At 46.1% G+C, this 20,000-nt stretch overlaps 1 protein-coding gene across 4 annotated transcripts in view; it reads left to right on the forward strand.

Moving 5' to 3' along the window:
* LOC112236585 (epidermal growth factor receptor substrate 15-like 1) overlaps positions 1-20,000 on the forward strand; it is a 71,430-nt gene that overhangs the window by 36,658 nt on the left and 14,772 nt on the right. For 3 of the 4 annotated variants that reach the window (XM_042329103.1, XM_042329102.1, XM_042329105.1), the window contains exons 20-21: positions 6,303-6,388; positions 6,637-6,697. In XM_042329103.1, the coding sequence (XP_042185037.1) occupies positions 6,303-6,388; positions 6,637-6,697 (147 nt within the window). Of the gene's footprint in view, positions 1-6,302; positions 6,389-6,636; positions 6,698-9,463; positions 9,551-20,000 lie in introns of all 4 variants that reach the window. The other variant, XM_042329104.1, reaches the window with a different exon arrangement.

The raw sequence follows: 20,000 nt of genomic DNA on the forward strand, positions 1-20,000 counted from the left end.
AAGGAAAGTTGTGATAGACTTCTGAATAAAAGCCCTCATTCACTGCTGCCCAGGTGACGTGTTCCTGCACATTTAGACTTTATTTCTGGGCATTAGTTTGTGGAATTCAACTTAAAACTCACTGAAACTTCATATTTTCCTGTGGCGGAGGTCTATATTTAGTAGGCTACCTACGCATTTAACTGCTGGCCAACTAAAAATAACCTTGGAAAAACAGGAGTTGCAGTGGAGGCCAAACATAACAGAAACTGTGTGTTTTTGTCTGCGTGACTTGAAAACGAACACCAGAACACCCCTGCTTTTACCAGTTCAGCTCTTCAATCCCCCACCCCCCCTCTCCTCCTCCCCTCCTCTCCTCCTCCCCTCCTCTCCTCCTCCCCCCTCCTCCTCCTCCTCCCCCTCTCCTCCTCCTCCTCCTCCCTTCCTCTTCTCCTCCTCCCCCTCTCCTCCTCCCCCATCCCCCTCTCCTCCTCCCCCATCCCCCTCTCCTCCTCCACCCCCCCCCCTCTCCTCCACCCCCTCTCCTCCTCCACCCCCTCTCCTCCTCCCCCTCCCCTCCCCCTCTCCTCCTCCCCTCCTCTCCTCCTCCCCTCCTCTCCTCCTCCCCCTCTCCTCCCCCTCTCAATGTCCCGCTCTCCTCCTCTCCTCCTCTCCTCCTCCCCTCCTCTCCTCCTCTCCTCCTCTCCTCCTCCCCTCCTCTCATCTTCTCCTCCCCTCCTCCCCCTGTTCATTCCATTCATCCTCTGCTATTGAACTGCGAGCCTTTATGCCTCAGTCACTGAGAGAGGAGGAAGTTGTTTTAAGTTAGGGCTGACACTCCTACGCACCAGTGAAACGACACCCCTCCACAGGAATAAGGGACACACTGTGGGGGAAACTTAGAGCTATGCCACGAGAAGGAAAACACTGTGTAACACACGTCATACTGCCCCTTTATCGTCACACACATTCTCAAGTCACAACAGAGTCGTTTCATGCCATTTCAGACGCCATGACACCCACCATCTCAGAATATTCAGAATCAGAATTCTGTTATTTTGTTGTAATGTAATTTTATTTCTGACATTAAGTTAATTTATTGCACCTAAATTGGCTATTAAAATTTATAGGATTCAGATAATATTCAATAAATATAGAACCCAAAATCTGATTTGGACCAAACTTCTTCCTACCAATGAATCAGACATGAGAAATCTCCAAGAGATGGTCAAAAACCTCTTATCACACTCTTATCAATTTTGCTGGTCTCTTGTGTTTATTAAATAGATCACAACGTTTCCTAAGCAATTTTGGGTAGAAAACAAATAGATTTGGCTCATGATGAAAATAAATTGTGTGGTCATCCTCACAATTCAAGCCACTCCTTCATGAAGCAATTCAGTTTGACCTTATTTTACGCTTAATCAGTGTCCAGGAAACGACCGCCTTTGTGTGTGGTTTATTCCCTTCCAGAAAGGTCTGGATTAGCTACTGTTGTGGTCTTCAATGGTAAAAGTCTCAAACACACACTGTTTAGTGTTTTTCAATTGTTATGGGGTTGGGTTGGGTTTAATTGTAAATGTCACTCATCTTAATACATAGAGGTTTTTCCTGAGAATTTTATTGAAAAACTTAAGACTGTCATGCAATTTATTATTTTATTAGGGTTGTCACCAGGTTCACATGGAATACATTACATAGTATAGAGAAGCAATACTCCAAGCCACAGCTTCATACTACTTCATAGAGAACTGATACTGTATACTGGTTGTTGGGTTGGGATTTGCATAGAATGTGGATGGTCCGTGGGTGGCTTTTGACCAAAAAAATGGGATTCCTCATGTCTTCCTCATTGGTAGGACAAAGTTTGGTCCATCTCGTATGTTGGGTACTATATTGTTAGAATATTATCTGAATCCTGTAAATTTAAAATGGCCAATTTGGGTGCAGTTAATTAACTTACTTTCTCAGAGATCAAATTACAGTGCATTCGGAAGGCATTCAGACCCCTTGACTTTTTTACAGCCTTATTCTAAAATGTATGATGACAAAGCAAAAACAGATTTTTATAAATCTGTGCAAATTTATGCAAATTTTAAAACAGAAATACCTTGTTTACATAAGTATTCAGATCCTTTGCTATGAGAACCGAAATTGATCTCAGGTGCATCCTGTTTCCATTGATCGTCCTTGATGTTCCTACAACTTGATTGGAGTACTCCTATGGTAAATTCAATTGATTAGACATGATTTGGAAAGGCACACACCTGTCTATATAAGGTCCCACAATTGACAGTGCATGTCAGAATAAAAACCAAGCCATGAGGTCGAAGGAATTTTCCGTAGAGCTCCGAGACAGGATTCTGTCGAGGCACAGATATGGGGAAGGGTACCAACAAATTTCTGCTGCATTGAAGGTCCCCAAGAACACATTGGCTTTCATCAATCTTAGAGCTTGCTGCCCGGCCAAACTGAGCAATCAGGGGAGAAGGGTCTCGGTCTTGGTCAGGGAGATGACCACTCCTCAGTAAAAGGCACATGACAGCTCACTTGGAGTTTATTATTTAAACATATTTTAGGTGGTAGCTTTAATATTGCAGATAGATTGTAGCTTCCATCAATGAAATTGTCTGCATCACTTCCAATCCCCCATATATATATATTTTTTGTGTGTAATATATATATATATATATATATATATATATTTGTTTTTTATTTTTATTTTTTTAAATTGTGTGTGTGTATATATATAAACACTACTGTTCAAAAGTTTGGGGCCACTTAGAAATGTCCTTGTTTTTGCATTTGTTTTTGTCCGTTTAAAATAATATCAATTTGATCAGAAATACAGTGTAGACATTGTTAACCTCTCTGGGATATGTGGGATGCTAATGTCCCACCTGGCCAAAAGCCAGGGAGAATGCAGAGCGCCAAATTCAAATGAATTACTATAAAAATATAACTTTCATTAAATCACACATGCAAGATAGCAAATGAATGCTACACTTGTTGTGAATCCAGCCAACATGTCAGATTTCAAAAAGGCTTTTTGGCAAAAGCAAACGATGCTATTATCTGAGGATAGCACCTCCGTAAACAAAGAGAGAAACCATATTTCAACCCTGCAGGCGCGACACGAAACGCAGAAATAAAAATACAATTCATGCCTTACCTTTGACAAGCTTCTTTTGTTGGCACTCCAATATGTCCCATAAACATCACAAATGGTCCTTTTGTTCGATTAATTCCGTCGATATATATCCAAAATGTCGCTTTTGATCCAGAAAAACACCGGTTCCAACTTGCGCAACGTGACTACAAAATATCTCAAGTTACATTTCAAACTACTTTTGTAATACAACTTTAGGTATTTTTTTAACGTAAATAATCACTAAAATTGAAGATGGGATGATCTGTGTTCAATACAGGAAGAAAACAAACTGTAGCTTTCTGGTCACACGCCTCTATCTAACAGTACACTTCAAGTGACCCTCGTTCAAGATGGCCGTACTTCTTCATTACACAATGGAATAAGGGCAGGGTAGGGTAGCCTCGTGGTTAGAGCGTTGGACTAATAACCGAAAGGTTGCAAGTTCAAATCCCCGAGCTGTCAAGGTACAAATCTGTCGTTCTGTCCCTGAACAGGCTGTTCTTAGGCCGTCATTGAAAATAAGAATTTGTTCTTAACTGACTTGCCTAGTTAAATAAAGGTAAAATAAAAAATAACCTCAACCAATTTCTAAAGACTGTTGGCATCCAGTGGAAGCGATAGGAACTGCAAGAAAGTCCCTTAGAAATCTGGATTCCCAATGAAAATCCACTGCAAAGAGAGTGACCTCAAATAAACACATCTGAATGGTTTGTTCTCGGTTTGTTCTCGGGGTTTCGCCTGCTACATAAGTTCTGTTATACTCACAGACATGATTCAAATAGTTTTAGAAACTTCAGAGTGTTTTCTATCCAAATCTACTAATAATATGCATATCTTATCTTCTGTGGATGAGTAGCAGGCAGTTGAATTTGGGAATGCAGTTCATCCAGATGTGAAAATACTGCCCCGTCACCAAGAAGTTAATGTTGTAAATGACTATTGTAGCTGGAAACAGCAGATTTTTAAAAATGGAATATCAACATAGGCGTACAGAGGCCCATTATCAGCAACCATCACTCCTGTGTTCCAATGGCACGTCGTGTTAGCTAATTCAAGTTTATCATTTTAAAAGGCTAGTTGATCATTAGAAAACCCTTTTGCAATTATGTTAGCACAGCTGAAAACTGTTGTTTTGATTAAAGAAGCAATAAAACTGGTCTTCTTTATACTAGTTGAGTATCTGGAGCATCAGCATTTGTGGGTTCGATTACAGGCTCAAAATGTCCAGAAACAAAGTACTTTCTTCTGAAACTCATCATTCTATTCTTGTTCTGAGAAATGAAGGCTATTCCATGTGAGAAATTGAAAAAAACTGAAGATCTCATACAACGCTGTGTACTACTCCCTTCACAGAACAGCGCAAACTGGCTCTAACCAGAATAGAAAGAGGAGTGGGAGACCACGGTGCACAACTGAGCAAGAGGACAAGTACATTCGAGTGTCTAGTTTGAGAAACAGACGCCTCACAAGTCCTCACCTGGCAGCTTCATTAAATAGTACTAGCAAAACACCAGTCTTAATGTCAACAGTGAAAAGGCGACTCTGGGATGCTGAGGCAGAGTTCCTCTGTCCAGTGTCTGTGTTCTTTTGCCCATCTTAATCTTTTATTTTTATTGGTCAGTCTGAGATGTCTTTTTCTGTGAAGGCCAGCATCCCGGAGTCGCCTCTTCACCGTTGACTTTGAGACTGGTGTTGTACTAACTACAGAAACGATTTCAGAACAATTTGAGATGGTGGGGGTCAGTCCTTTTTCTTGTGCTATTTGATGTGGAACGACCCAACAAACAAATATTTTGTTACAATGGTTTATTTATTTTTTTGAAACCTACAGTTGGAAATGTATTTGTTAAGTCAAAAAGGCATACCACAGTGTTTGAAAACCATCACAGTGCTGCTCACAGTAACCCAGCTCAGTGCTGCTCACAGTAACCCACCACAGTGCTGCTCACAGTAACCCACCACAGTGCTGCTCACAGTAACCCAGCACAGTGCTGCTCACAGTAACCCACCACAGTGCTGCTCACAGTAACCCACCACAGTGCTGCTCACAGTAACCCAGCACAGTGCTGCTCACAGTAACCCATCACAGTGCTGCTCACAGTAACCCAGCACAGTGCTGCTCGCAGTAACCCAGCTCAGTGCTGCTCACAGTAACCCAGCTCAGTGCTGCTCACAGTAACCCATCACAGTGCTGCTCACAGTAACCCATCACAGTGCTGCTCACAGTAACCCAGCACAGTGCTGCTCGCAGTAACCCAGCACAGTGCTGCTCACAGTAACCCAGCACAGTGCTGCTCGCAGTAACTCAGCACAGTGCTGCTCACAGTAACCCAGCACAGTGCTGCTCACAGTAACCCAGCACAGTGCTGCTCACAGTAACCCAGCACAGTGCTGCTCACAGTAACCCAGCACAGTGCTGCTCACAGTAACCCATCACAGTGCTGCTCACAGTAACCCATCACAGTGCTGCTCACAGTAACCCAGCACAGTGCTGCTCACAGTAACCCAGCACAGTGCTGCTCACAGTAACCCACCACAGTGCTGCTCACAGTAACCCAGCACAGTGCTGCTCACAGTAACCCAGCTCAGTGCTGCTCACAGTAACCCAGCACAGTGCTGCTCACAGTAACCCAGCACAGTGCTGCTCACAGTAACCCATCACAGTGCTGCTCACAGTAACCCACCACAGTGCTGCTCACAGTAACCCATCACAGTGCTGCTCACAGTAACCCATCACAGTGCTGCTCACAGTAACCCAGCACAGTGCTGCTCACAGTAACCCAGCTCAGTGCTGCTCACAGTAACCCATCACAGTGCTGCTCACAGTAACCCAGCACAGTGCTGCTCACAGTAACACACCACAGTGCTGCTCACAGTAACCCACCACAGTGCTGCTCACAGTAACCCAGCTCAGTGCTGCTCACAGTAACCCAGCTCAGTGCTGCTCACAGTAACCCACCACAGTGCTGCTCACGGTAACGCTGCTTAGTTCTGTAATTAGTTAGTCAGATGCGGACGTCAGTCTTCTACTATTTAGGTTTGGAAAGTCCTAGTAAAGACTACCCCGTTTCTCTGGATTCTCTCTGTGTGGTTTCCCAGGCAGCTTCAGTAGCTCGTTTCTTCCCTGGATGTTTCCATATGAAGTGTTGTTGTGTTGTTGTTCTGTTTGTAGATGGCTTCGGAACAGTGGACCCTTTCGGTGGCAACGCTTTTGGAGGAAAGAGTGGATTCGCAGACTTCAGTCAAATGTCTAAAAAGGTATGTACATCATATATAAGTACTGCTTTATAGCAATATATTCCCATATAAATACAATGACTGACATCGATATGATATTATTCTCCACCTGAATACAGGGAGGCAGTAAAATCCACTGTCTGACTGTCAAGGCAACGAGATGTAGGCTCTTAACTAAAAGCTTGTGAAAAATATAGTACCTCTGTTGTAAAAAAATGTACATTTTGGATGTTTTTTTTTTTGTCTCTTTATTCTGGCGTTGTGAGCAGAAACCAGTCAACCCTGTGCTACCACCTAAGAACACACCTAACAGGCCTGCGCCTCCTTATGGTAGGTGTGTGTGTGTGTGTGTGTGTGTGTGTGTGTGTGTGTGTGTGTGTGTGTGTGTGAGAAGGAAGTCACACAGTTCTTCCTTTAGTTAGCAAAAAAAAACAAGTGATACTCTTAAGTGAAATCAAAGGAACAGAAGAGACACTCTAAAAACGTAGGTTTAAACACCTTTCTAGGGTAATACCACAAGACTAAAATAGACGCTTCTATTATTAAATCGGTTTATCGAATTCATTTTCTTTAAAAAACTAAGTTCTGTAGTCAGTCTCTCGTTTATTGTGGCTGTCTTCAATGAAACCCTATTCCTTACACAGTGCCACCTATTCCCTACACAGTGCCACCTATTCCCTACACTGTGCCACCTATTCCTTACACAGTGCCACCTATTCCCTACACAGTGCCACCTATTCCTTACACAGTGCCACCTATTCCCTACACAGTGCCACCTATTCTCTACACAGTGCCACCTATTCCTTACACAGTGCCACCTATTCCTTACACAGTGCCACCTATTCCCTACACAGTGCCACCTATTCTCTACACAGTGCCACCTATTCCTTACACAGTGCCACCTATTCCTTACACAGTGCCACCTATTCCTTACACAGTGCCACCTATTCCTTACACAGTGCCACCTATTCTCTACACAGTGCCACCTATTCCCTACACAGTGCCACCTATTCCTTACACAGTGCCACCTATTCCTTACACAGTGCCACCTATTCCTTACACAGTGCCACCTATTCCTTACACAGTGCCACCTATTCTCTACACAGTGCCACCTATTCCTTATACAGTGCCACCTATTCCTTACACAGTGCCACCTATTCCTTACACAGTGCCACCTATTCCTTACACAGTGCCACCTATTCCTTACACAGTGCCACCTATTCCCTACACAGTGCCACCTATTCCTTACACAGTGCCACCTATTCCTTACACAGTGCCACCTATTCCTTACACAGTGCCACCTATTCTCTACACAGTGCCACCTATTCCCTACACAGTGCCACCTATTCTCTACACAGTGCCACCTATTCCTTACACAGTGCCACCTATTCTCTACACAGTGCCACCTATTCCTTACACAGTGCCACCTATTCCTTACACAGTGCCACCTATTCCTTACACAGTGCCACCTATTCCTTACACAGTGCCACCTATTCTCTACACAGTGCCACCTATTCCCTACACAGTGCCACCTATTCTCTACACAGTGCCACCTATTCTCTACACAGTGCCACCTATTCCTTACACAGTGCCACCTATTCCTTACACAGTGCCACCTATTCTCTACACAGTGCCACCTATTCCTTACACAGTGCCACCTATTCCTTACACAGTGCCACCTATTCCTTACACAGTGCCACCTATTCCTTACACAGTGCCACCTATTCTCTACACAGTGCCACCTATTCCCTACACAGTGCCACCTATTCTCTACACAGTGCCACCTATTCCTTACACAGTGCCACCTATTCTCTACACAGTGCCACCTATTCTCTACACAGTGCCACCTATTCCTTACACAGTGCCACCTATTCCTTACACAGTGCCACCTATTCCTTACACAGTGCCACCTATTCCTTACACAGTGCCACCTATTCCTTACACAGTGCTAAGAGTTAGTTAGAAGGAGGAGGAGTTAGTTAGTTAGGATGTGTTAGTTAGTTAGTTAGGATGAGTTAGTTAGTTAGTTAGGATGAGTTAGGATGAATTCGTTAGTTAGCAGGAGGAGGAGTTAGTTAGGATGAGTTAGTTAGTAAGGAGGAGGAGTTAGTTGGTTAGTTAGTGAGGAGGAGGAGTTAGTGAGGAGGAGGAGTTAGTGAGGAGGAGGAGTTAGTGAGGAGGAGGAGTTAGTGAGGAGGAGGAGTTAGTGAGGAGGAGGAGTTAGTGAGGAGGAGGAGTTAGTGAGGAGGAGGAGTTAGTGAGGAGTTAGTTAGTGAGGAGGAGTTAGTTAGTGAGGAGGAGTAAGTTAGTTAGTGAGGAGGTAGTTAGGAGGAGGAGGAGTTAGTTAGGAGGAGGAGGAGTTAGTTAGGATGAGTTAATTAGTTAGGATGAGTTTGTTAGGATGAGTTAGTTAGATGAGTTAGTTAGTAAGGAGGAGGAGTTAGTTAGACAGAGGAGTTGTTAGAAGGAGAAATTAGTTAGTTAGAAGGAGGGGGAGTTAGTTAGAAGGAGGGGGAGTTAGTTAGAAGGAGGAGGAGGTAGGAGTTAGGAGTTAATTAGGAGTTAGTTTAGAAGGAGGATGAGTTAGTTAGGAGGAGGAGGAGTTAGTTAGGAGGAGTGAGTTAGTTAGTTAGTTAGTAGGAGTGAGTTAGTTAGGAGGAGTTAGTTAGTAGGAGTTAGTTAGTTAGGAGGAGTTAGTTAGGGGGAGTTAGTTAGTTAGGGGAAGTTACTTAGTTAGGAGGAGTTAGTTAGGAGGAGTTAGTTAGGAGGAGTTAGTTAGTTAGTTAGGAGGAGTTAGTTAGTTAGGATGAGTTAGTTAGGGGGAGTTAGTTAGTTAGGGGAAGTTACTTAGTTAGGAGGAGTTAGTTAGTTAGTTAGGAGGAGTTAGTTAGGAGGAGTTAGTTAGTTAGTTAGTTAGGAGGAGTTAGTTAGTTAGTTAGGAGGAGTTAGTTAGAAGGATTAGAGGTTGAGGTAAGTAATAGTTTGTAGCATCAATTTTTTCAGAACGACTCATTTGTTCACTAACACTGTCTTATTAAACTTGTGTGAGCGTGTGTGTGTGTCATGTTAGTACTTCCCTTTTTCTCTCCTGCTTAGTGTGGTCGTCTTGTGAGGGTGCGGAGCCCTCAGTTTCTTCTCCTTTCGAAGGAGCTGGTAAACAGGAAAGCTGTTGGAACAGATAAGGTCTGTTTTGGCTTGAGCACTGACTGATTACTGATACTGATTGTATAGTTTACCATCCAAACCCAGTGTCCAGATTAAGATAGGAAATAACCAGCAGGTCCAAGTTAGGCTGCCAGCAGGTCAACAGCAAGTTGAAAAATCTGAAGGTGTGTGGTCTGCCCACATCTACCTCCGTGTGTGGTCTGCCCAGGTCTACCTCCGTGTGTGGTCTGCCCACATCTACCTCAGTGTGTGGTCTGCACAGGTCTACCTCAGTGTGTGGTCTGCCCAGGTCTACCTCAGTGTGTGGTCTGCCCACATCTACCTCCGTGTGTGGTCTGCCCAGGTCTACCTCAGTGTGTGGTCTGCCCAGGTATACCTCAGTGTGTGATCTGCCCACATCTACCCCAGTGTGTGGTCTGCTCACATCTACCTCAGTGTGTGGTCTGCCCAGGTCTACGTCAGTGTGTGGTCTGCCCAGGTCTACCTCAGTGTGTGGTCTACCTCAGTATGTGGTCTGCCCAGGTCTACGTCAGTGTGTGGTCTGCCCACCTCTACCTCAGTGTGTGGTCTGCTCACATCTACCTCAGTGTGTGGTCTGCCCAGGTCTACCTCAGTGTGTGGTCTGCCCAGGTCTACCTCAGTGTGTGGTCTGCCCAGATCTACCTCAGTGTGTGGTCTGCCCAGATCTACCTCAGTGTGTGGTCTGCCCAGGTCTACCTCAGTGTGTGGTCTGCCCAGGTCTACCTCAGTGTGTGGTCTGCCCAGGTCTACCTCAGTGTGTGGTCTGCCCAGGTCTACCTCAGTGTGTGGTCTGCCCAGGTCTACCTCAGTGTGTGGTCTGCCCAGATCTACCTCAGTGTGTGGTCTGCCCAGGTCTACCTCAGTGTGTGGTCTGCCCAGGTCTACCTCAGTGTGTGGTCTGCCCAGGTCTACCTCAGTGTGTGGTCTGCCCAGGTCTACCTCAGTGTGTGGTCTGCCCAGGTCTACCTCAGTGTGTGATCTGCCCAGGCCTTCCTCAGTGTGTGGTCCGCCCAGATCTACCTCAGTGTGTGTGGTCTGCCCAGATCTATGCCCAGGTCTACCTCAGTGTGTGGTCTGCCCAGATCTACCTCAGTGTGTGTGGTCTGCCCAGATCTACCTCAGTGTGTGGTCTGCCCACCTCTACATCAGTGTGTGGTCTGCCCACCTCTACCTCAGTGTGTGGTCTGCCCAGATCTACCTCAGTGTGTGGTCTGCCCAGATCTACCTCAGTGTGTGGTCTGCCCAGATCTACCTCAGTGTGTGGTCTGACTACTAGAGGTTGACACGGGAGTGAAAATTCAGTCCTTTCTATAACCCCGGAACTTTCCTGTCCCTTCCTGAGAAAAATCACTCCCATCCCGTCCTCATTTTTGCACACACAAATATGTAGGCTATTGTCTTTGTATTGAAAATAATTTCAGTAATGCAAAATACGACTGTGGTATCTGGTTGTCTTACCTATTTTAGTTCAAATGTACTGAATGTGGGCCGTGTATCTCTGGATGAGAGTGTATTCTAAATAACCTGGATGTAGATCATTAAGGATGAGGACAGAGACCACAGCAGGATGGTCTGCTCAGCACAGCACTGGCATTAAACTGTAGCTGAGCACTGAGCACATTAAACTGTAGCCTACAGCTGAGCACATTAAACTGTAGCTGAGCACTGGCATTAAACTGTAGCTGAGCACTGAGCACATTAAACTGTAGCCTACAGCTGAAGCACTCAGCACATTATACTGTAGCCTACAGCTGAAGCACTGAGCACATTATACTGTAGCCTACAGCTGAAGCACTGAGCACATTAAACTGTAGCCTACAGCTGAAGCACTGAGCACATTAAACTGTAGCCTACAGCTGAAGCACTGAGCACATTAAACTGTAGCCTACGACTGAGCACATTAAACTGTAGCCTACAGCTGAGCACATTAAACTGTAGCTGAGCACTGGCATTAAACTGTAGCTGAGCACTGAGCACATTAAACTGTAGCCTACAGCTGAAGCACTCAGCACATTATACTGTAGCCTACAGCTGAAGCACTGAGCACATTAAACTGTAGCCTACAGCTGAAGCACTGAGCACATTAAACTGTAGCCTACAGCTGAAGCACTGAGCACATTAAACTGTAGCCTACGACTGAGCACATTAAACTGTAGCCTACGACTGAGCACATTAAACTGTAGCCTACGACTGAGCACATTAAACTGTAGCCTACGACTGAGCACATTAAACTGTAGCCTACAACTGAGCACATTAAACTGTAGCCTATGGCTGAGCACTGAGCACATTAAACTGTAGCCTACGACTGAGCACATTAAACTGTAGCCTACGACTGAGCACATTAAACCGTAGCCTACGACTGAGCACATTAAACTGTAGCTGAGCACTGAGCACATTAAACTGTAGCCTACAGCTGAAGCACTGAGCACATTAAACTGTAGTCTACGGCTGAGCACTGAGCACATTAAACTGTAGCCTACGGCTGAGTACTGAGCACATTAAACTGTAGCCTACGGCTGAGTACTGAGCACATTAAACTGTAGCCTACGGCTGATCACTGAGCACATTAAACTGTAGCCTACGACTGAGCACATTAAACTGTAGTCTACGACTGAGCACATTAAACTGTAGCTGAGCACTGAGCACATTAAACTGTAGCCTACAGCTGAAGCACTGAGCACATTAAACTGTAGTCTACGGCTGAGCACTGAGCACATTAAACTGTAGCCTACGGCTGAGTACTGAGCACATTAAACTGTAGCCTACGACTGAGCACATTAAACTGTAGCCTACGACTGAGCACATTAAACTGTAGTCTACGACTGAGCACATTAAACTGTAGCCTACGACTGAGCACATTAAACTGTAGCCTACAACTGAGCACATTAAACTGTAGCCTACGACTGAGCACATTAAACTGTAGCCTACGACTGAGCACATTAAACTGTAGCCTACGACTGAGCACATTAAACTGTAGCCTACGACTGAGCACATTAAACTGTAGCTGAGCACTGAGCACATTAAACTGTAGCCTACAGCTGAAGCACTGAGCACATTAAACTGTAGTCTACGGCTGAGCACTGAGCACATTAAACTGTAGCCTACGGCTGAGCACTGAGCACATTAAACTGTAGCCTACGGCTGATCACTGAGCACATTAAACTGTAGCCTATGACTGAGCACATTAAACTGTAGTCTACGACTGAGCACTGAGCACATTAAACTGTAGCCTACGACTGAGCACATTAAACTGTAGCCTACGACTGAGCACATTAAAATGTAGCCTACGACTGAGCACATTAAACTGTAGCCTACAGCTGAAGCACATTAAACTGTAGTCTACGACTGAGCACTGAGCACATTAAACTGTAGTCTACAGCTGAGCACTGAGCACATTAAACTGTAGCCTACAGCTGAGCACATTAAACTGTAGCCTACGACTGAAGCACATTAAACTGTAGTCTACAGCTGAGCACTGAGCACATTAAACTGTAGCCTACAGCTGAGCACATTAAACTGTAGCCTATGACTGAGCACATTAAACTGTAGCCTACAGCTGAAGCACTGAGCACATTAAACTGTAGCCTATGACTGAGCACATTAAACTGTAGCCTACAGCTGAAGCACAGCACATTAAACTGTAGTCTACAGCTGAGCACATTAAACTGTAGTCTACAGCTGAGCACATTAAACTGTAGTTTACGACTGAGCACTGAGCACATTAAACTGTAGTCTACAGCTGAGCACATTAAACTGTAGTCTACAGCTGAGCACATTAAACTGTAGCCTACAGCTGAGCACTGAGCACATTAAATTGTAGTCTACAGCTGAGCACATTAAACTGTAGTCTACAGCTGAAGCACAGCACATTAAACTGTAGTCTACAGCTGAAGCACAGCACATTAAACTGTAGCCTACAGCTGAGCACATTAAACTGTAGTCTACAGCTGAAGCACAGCACATTAAACTGTAGTCTACAGCTGAAGCACAGCACATTAAACTGTAGTCTACAGCTGAAGCACAGCACATTAAACTGTAGCCTACAGCTGAGCACATTAAACTGTAGTCTACAGCTGAAGCACAGCACATTAAACTGTAGTCTACAACTGAGCACTGAGCACATTAAACTGTAGTCTACAGCTGAGCACTTAGGAACATTTACAACGTATTTAAAGAACACTGAGCGGCACTACTGCATTGTCTGTCAACCTTTTTTAATTTCACCTTCCAGGTCATCTATAAGTCTTTGATAGGTAAAGCTCCGCCTTATCTCAGCTCACTGGTCACCATAGCAACACCCACCCGTAGCACGCGCTCCAGCAGGTATATCTCACTGGTCATCCCCAAAGACAACACCTCATTTGGCCGCCTTTCCTTCCAGTTCTCTGCTGCTAATGACTGGAACGAATTGCAAAAATTGCTGAAGTTGGAGACTTATATCTCCCTCACTAACTTTAAACGTCAGCTGTCAGAGCAGCTTACCGATTGCTGCAGCTGTACATAAGTCCATCTGTAAATAGCCCATCCAATCTACCTACCTCATTGTCGCACTGCTTTGCTTTATCTTGGCACGGTCACAGTTATAAATTAGAATTTGTTCTCAACTGGCCTACCTGGTTAAATAAAGATGAAAGGAAAAAAGTTAGCACAGGTTTAGTTAAATAAACAAACAATTGTGCGATAAGATTGCTAGGAGTGGAGGAGCTGTGCCGCTTCAGGCCACTTGTCCCGCTCTCTGGTTGGTAGACTATAATGTTTCTTTACAGGCTGTGTACTCGGTTCCTTCCTTGTACACTGACGTAGGTTGGCATCTGACTCTGAGGTAGCCTAATGACTGGCAACAACTGGAGCGAGGTGCGAGTGAGCTGACGAAAGAGGGAGGGGGAAGTCACCATTTATTACTTATTTATTTAAACTGTATTAGGCCACAGTTGTTTTTATGAAATGCTCCACACATGACGTATTTCCGCCCCCAAAAACTCACTTTACAACTATTCCTGTAGACTGTTGATCCTGTACTGCCTGTTCCTATAGACTGTTGATCCTGTCCTGTACTGCCTGTTCCTGTAGACTGTTGATCCTGTCCTGTAGACTGTCGGTCCTGTACTGCCTGTTCCTGTAGACTGTTGATCCTGGCCTGTAGACTGTTGATCCTGTCCTGTAGACTGTCGGTCCTGTACTGCCTGTTCCTGTAGACTGTTGATCCTGTCCTGTACTGCCTGTTCCTGTAGACTGTTGATCCTGTCCTGTAGACTGTTGATCCTGTCCTGTACTGCCTGTTCCTGTAGACTGTTAATCCTGTCCTGTAGACTGTTAATTCTGTCCTGTAGACTGTTGATCCTGTCCTGTAGACTGTTGATCCTGTCCTGTAGACTGTTGATCCTGTCCTGTAGACTGTCGGTCCTGTACTGCCTGTTCCTGTAGACTGTTGATCCTGTCCTGTAGACTGTTGATCCTGTCCTGTAGACTGTCGGTCCTGTACTGCCTGTTCCTGTAGACTGTTGATCCTGTCCTGTACTGCCTGTTCCTGTAGACTGTTGATCCTGTCCTGTAGACTGTTGATCCTGTCCTGTACTGCCTGTTCCTGTAGACTGTTAATCCTGTCCTGTAGACTGTTAATTCTGTCCTGTAGACTGTTGATCCTGTCCTGTAGACTGTCGGTCCTGTACTGCCTGTTCCTGTAGACTGTTGATCCTGTAGACTGTTGGTCCTGTACTGCCTGTTCCTGTAGACTGTTGATCCTGTCCTGTAGACTGTTGATCCTGTCCTGTACTGCCTGTTCCTGTAGACTGTTAATTCTGTCCTGTAGACTGTTGATCCTGTCCTGTAGACTGTTGGTCCTGTACTGCCTGTTCCTGTAGACTGTTGATCCTGTCCTGTACTGCCTGTTCCTGTAGGCTGTTGCTCCTGTCCTGTACTGCCTGTTCCTGTAGACTGTTGATCAGTTCCTGTAGACTGTTGATCCTGCCCTGTAGACTGTTGATCCTGCCCTGTAGACTGTTGATCCTGCCCTGTAGACTGTTGATCCTGTACTGCCTGTTCCTGTAGACTGTTGATCCTGGCCTGTAGACTGTTGATCCAGTACTGTAGACTGTTGGCCTGTACTGCCTGTTCCTGTAGACTGTTGGCCTGTACTGCCAGTTCCTTAGACTGTTGATCCAGTACTGTAGACTGTTGATCTTGTCCATAACTTGACTCTAGAACTTGACTCCCATTTCTGCCAGATTCCTGCAAGACCCGTGTCAACCTCTACTGCCCACATCTCTGTGTGTGTGTGTGAGTGTTCTGCCCACATCTCCCACGGTGTGTGTGCCCTGTGTTTCTCTTCCTGTGTGACTCTCATAGCAGCAGCCACAGTTCAGATGTGGTGGTAGTGTCAACTATTCACCCTCGCTACATTATTTCTCTCTCACTTCTCGTCTCACCTCTCTCTCACCTCTCTCTCTTTCGCCTCTCTCTCGCCTCGCCTCTCGCTCTGTCTCTCTCGCTGCTCTCTGTCTCTCTTGCCTCTCCCTCTCTCTCGTCTCTCTCGCCTCTCTCTGTCTCTCTCGCTCTGTCTCTCTCGCCTCTCCCTCTCGCTTGTCTCTTTCGCCTCTCTCTGTCTCTCTCGCCTCCCTCTCGCTTGTCTCTTTCACCTCTCTCTGTCTCTCTCGCTCTGTCTCTCTCGCTGCTCTCGGTCTCTCTTGCCTCTCCCTCTCTCTCTTGCCTCTCCCTCTCGCCTCTCCCTCTCTCTCTTGCCTCTCCCTCTCTCTCTTGCCTCTCTCTCTTGCCTCTCCCTCTTGCCTCTCCCTCTCTCTCTTGCCTCTCCCTCTCTCTCTCGCCTCTCTCTCTCGCCTCTCTCTCTCGTCTCTCTCTCTCGCTCTCTCTCTGTCTCTCTTGCTCTGTCTCTCTCGCCTCTCTCTCTGTCTCTTGCTCTGTCTCTCTCGCCTCTTACTTTGTCTCTCTCGCTCTCTCTCTCCCTCTCTCCCTCTCTCTCCTCTCTCTCTCTCTCTCTCTCTCCTCTCGCTCTGTCTCTCTCGCCTCTCTCTCTCGCCTCTCTCTCTCCTCTTGCTCTGTCTCTCTCGCCTCTCTCTCTGTCTCTCTCGCCTCCCTCTCTGTCTCTCTCGCCTCTCTCTCTCTCTCTCTCTCTCTCTCTCTCTCCTCTTGCTCTGTCTCTCTCGCCTCTCTCTCGCCTCTCTCTCTGTCTCTCTCGCCTCTCTTTCTGTCTCTCTCGCCTCTCGCTCTGTGTCTCTCTCCCTCTGTCTCTGTCTATTTCGCCTCTCTCTCTCGCCTCTCTCTCTTCTCTAGCCTCTCGCTCTCTCGCACATCTCATTCTGTCTTTCTCAACTCTCTCTCCTCTAGCCTCTCTCTCCTCTAGCCTCTTGTTCTGTCTATCTCACCTCTCTCTCTGTCTCTCATGCCTCTCGCTATCTCACACCTCTCGCTCAGTAAAATGTCAAACAAGTACACAAATAATTAAAATGTTTAAAAAAGTACAGAGAATCCAATTAAAACCCCAAATAACACCGATTAAGTAGCCGAGTAAACACTCCTTGTCTCGGGTGACTGAGGTCCTTAATGATCTTCTTGGCCTTCCTTTGACACAGAGTGCTGTAAATGTCCTGGAGGGCAGGCAGCGTGCCCCTGATGATGTGTTGGCCTGACTGCATCAGCCTCTGGTGTGCCTTGTGGTTGAGGGCAGTGCAGTTGGCGTACCAGGCGGTGATGCATACCCGACAGAATGCTCTCGGCGGTGCATCTGTAGAAGTTTGTGAGGGTCTTAGGGGCCATATTTCTGAGGCGCTGTTTAATGTCAGGTCCTCGCTTATGTGTACACCGAGGAACTTGAAGCTTTTGACCCTGTCCACTGGTGCCCCTTCGATGAGGATGGGGTTGTGCCCCCCTCTTCTGTCTCCTGAATTCCACGATCAGTTCCTTAATATTGTTGATGTGGAGGGAGAAGTTATTTTCCTGGCAACACTCCACCAGGGCCCTCACCTCCTCCCTGTAGGCCGTCTCGTCATTGTTGGTAATCAGGCCTACTGCTGTTGTATCGTCTGCAAACTTGATGATTGAGTTGGAGTCATGCGTGACCACGCCGTCATGGGTGAACAGGAAGTACAGGAGGGGGCTGAGCACGCACCCCTGTGGGGCCCCAGTGTTGATGATCAGCGGGGCGGAGGTGTTGCCTACCTTCACTGCTTGGGGTCGGCCTGTCAGGAAGTCCATGACCCTGTTGCACAGAGAGGAGTTCAGAACCAGAACCCTGAGCTTAGTGACGAGCTTGGAGTGCACTATGGAGTTAAAAGCTGAGCTATAGTTGATGAACAGCATTCTCACGTAGGTAGTCCTGTTGTCCAGGTGGGATAGGGCGTTGTGCAGTGCAACGGCGATTGCATCGCCCGTGGATCTTTTAGGGCGGTATACAAAATTGTTGTGGGTCTAGGGTGTCGGGTACGGTGGAGCTGATGTGATCCTTGACAAGTCTTTCAAAGCACTTGATGATGACAGAAGTGAGTATTCGTGTGCTACTGGGCAGATAGACAGTTCAGTTACCTTAGCTTGTCCTGGGTACAGGAACAACGGTGGCCATCTTGAAGCGAGTGATGACGACAGACCGGTGGTTGTGAGTCAACTATTCAGCCTCTTATCTCTGAGAGGAGGGGGGTGGAGTAAAAATCAAAAATCAAATCAATTTTATTTGTCACATACACATGGTTAGCAGATGTTAATGCGAGTGTAGCGAAATGCTTGTGCTTCTAGTTCCGACAATGCAGTAATAACCAATGAGTAATCTAACTAATAATTCCAAAACTACTACCTTATACACACAAGTGTAAGGGGATAAAGAATATGTACATAAAGATATATGAATGAGTGATGGTACAGAGCAGCATAGGCAAGATACAGTAGATGGTATCGAGTACAGTATATACATAGGAGATGAGTAATGTAGGGTATGTAAACAAAGTGGCATAGTTTAAAGTGGCTAGTGATACATGTATTACATAAAGATGCAGTAGATGATATAGAGTACAGTATATACGTATACATATGAGATAAATAATGTAGGGTATGTAAACATTATATTAAGTAGCATTGTTTAAAGTGGCTAGTGATATATTTTACATCAATTCCCATTATTAAAGTGGCTGGAGTTGAGTCAGTGTGTTGGCAGCAGCCACTCAATGTTAGTGGTGGCTGTTTAACAGTGATGGCCTTGAGATAGAAGCTGTTTTTCAGTCTCTCGGTCCCAGCTTTGATGCACCTGTACTGACCTCGCCTTCTGGACGATAGCGGGGTGAACAGGCAGTGGCTCGGGTGGTTGTTGTCCTTGATGATCTTTATGGCCTTTCTGTGACATCGGGTGGTGTAGGTGTCCTGGAGGGCAGGTAGTTTGCCCCCGGTGATGCGTTGTGCAGACCTCACCACCCTCTGGAGAGCCTTACGGTTGTGGGCGGAGCAGTTGCCGTACCAGGCGGTGATACAGCCCGACAGGATGCTCTCGATTGTGCATCTGTAGAAGTTTGTGAGTGATTTTGGTGACAAGCCGAATTTCTTCAGCCTCCTGAGGTTGAAGAGGCGCTGCTGCGCCTTCACGATGCTGTCTGTGTGGGTAGACCAATTCAGTTTGTCTGTGATGTGTACACCGAGGAACTTAAAACTTGCTACCCTCTCCACTACTGTCCTATTGATGTGGATAGGGGGTAGGATATGTGGATAGGGGGGTGTTCCCTCTGCTGTTTCCTGAAGTCCACAATCATTCTCCTTAGTTTTGTTGACGTTGAGTGTGAGGTTATTTTCCTGACACCACACTCCGAGGGGCCTCACCTCCTCCCTGTAGGCCGTCTCGTCGTTGTTGGTAATCAAGCCTACCACTGTTGTGTCACCCGCAAACTTAAAATCAAACTTAAAATAAAATCAAAATCAAATCACATCAAATGTATTTATATACCCCTTCGTACATCAGCTGATATCTCAAAGTGCTGTACAGAAACCCAGCCTAAAACCCCAAACAGCAAGCAATGCAGGTGTTGAAGCACGGTGGCTAGGAAAAACTCCCTAGAAAGGCCAAAACCTAGGAAAACCTAGGAAGAAACCTAGAGAGGAACCAGGCTATGTGGGGTGGCCAGTCCTCTTCTGGCTGTGCCGGGTGGAGATTATAACAGAACATGGCCAAGATGTTCAAATGTTCATAAATGACCAGCATGATCCAATAATAATAAGGCAGAACAGTTGAAACTGGAGCAGCAGCACGGCCAGGTGGACTGGGGACGGCAAGGAGTCATCATGTCAGGTAGTCCTGAGGCATGGTCCTAGGGCTTAGGTCCTCCTCTTGAAGCATGTGGGAACAGCAGACTGGGATAAGGATTGATTGAATATGTCCGTAAACACACCAGCCAGCTGGTCTGCGCATGCTCTGAGGGCGCGGATGGGGATGCCGTCTGGGCCTGCAGCCTTGCGAGGG

Source organism: Oncorhynchus tshawytscha, linkage group LG10, assembly GCF_018296145.1.
Source record: "Oncorhynchus tshawytscha isolate Ot180627B linkage group LG10, Otsh_v2.0, whole genome shotgun sequence".
NCBI classification, from domain to species: Eukaryota; Metazoa; Chordata; class Actinopteri; order Salmoniformes; family Salmonidae; genus Oncorhynchus; species Oncorhynchus tshawytscha.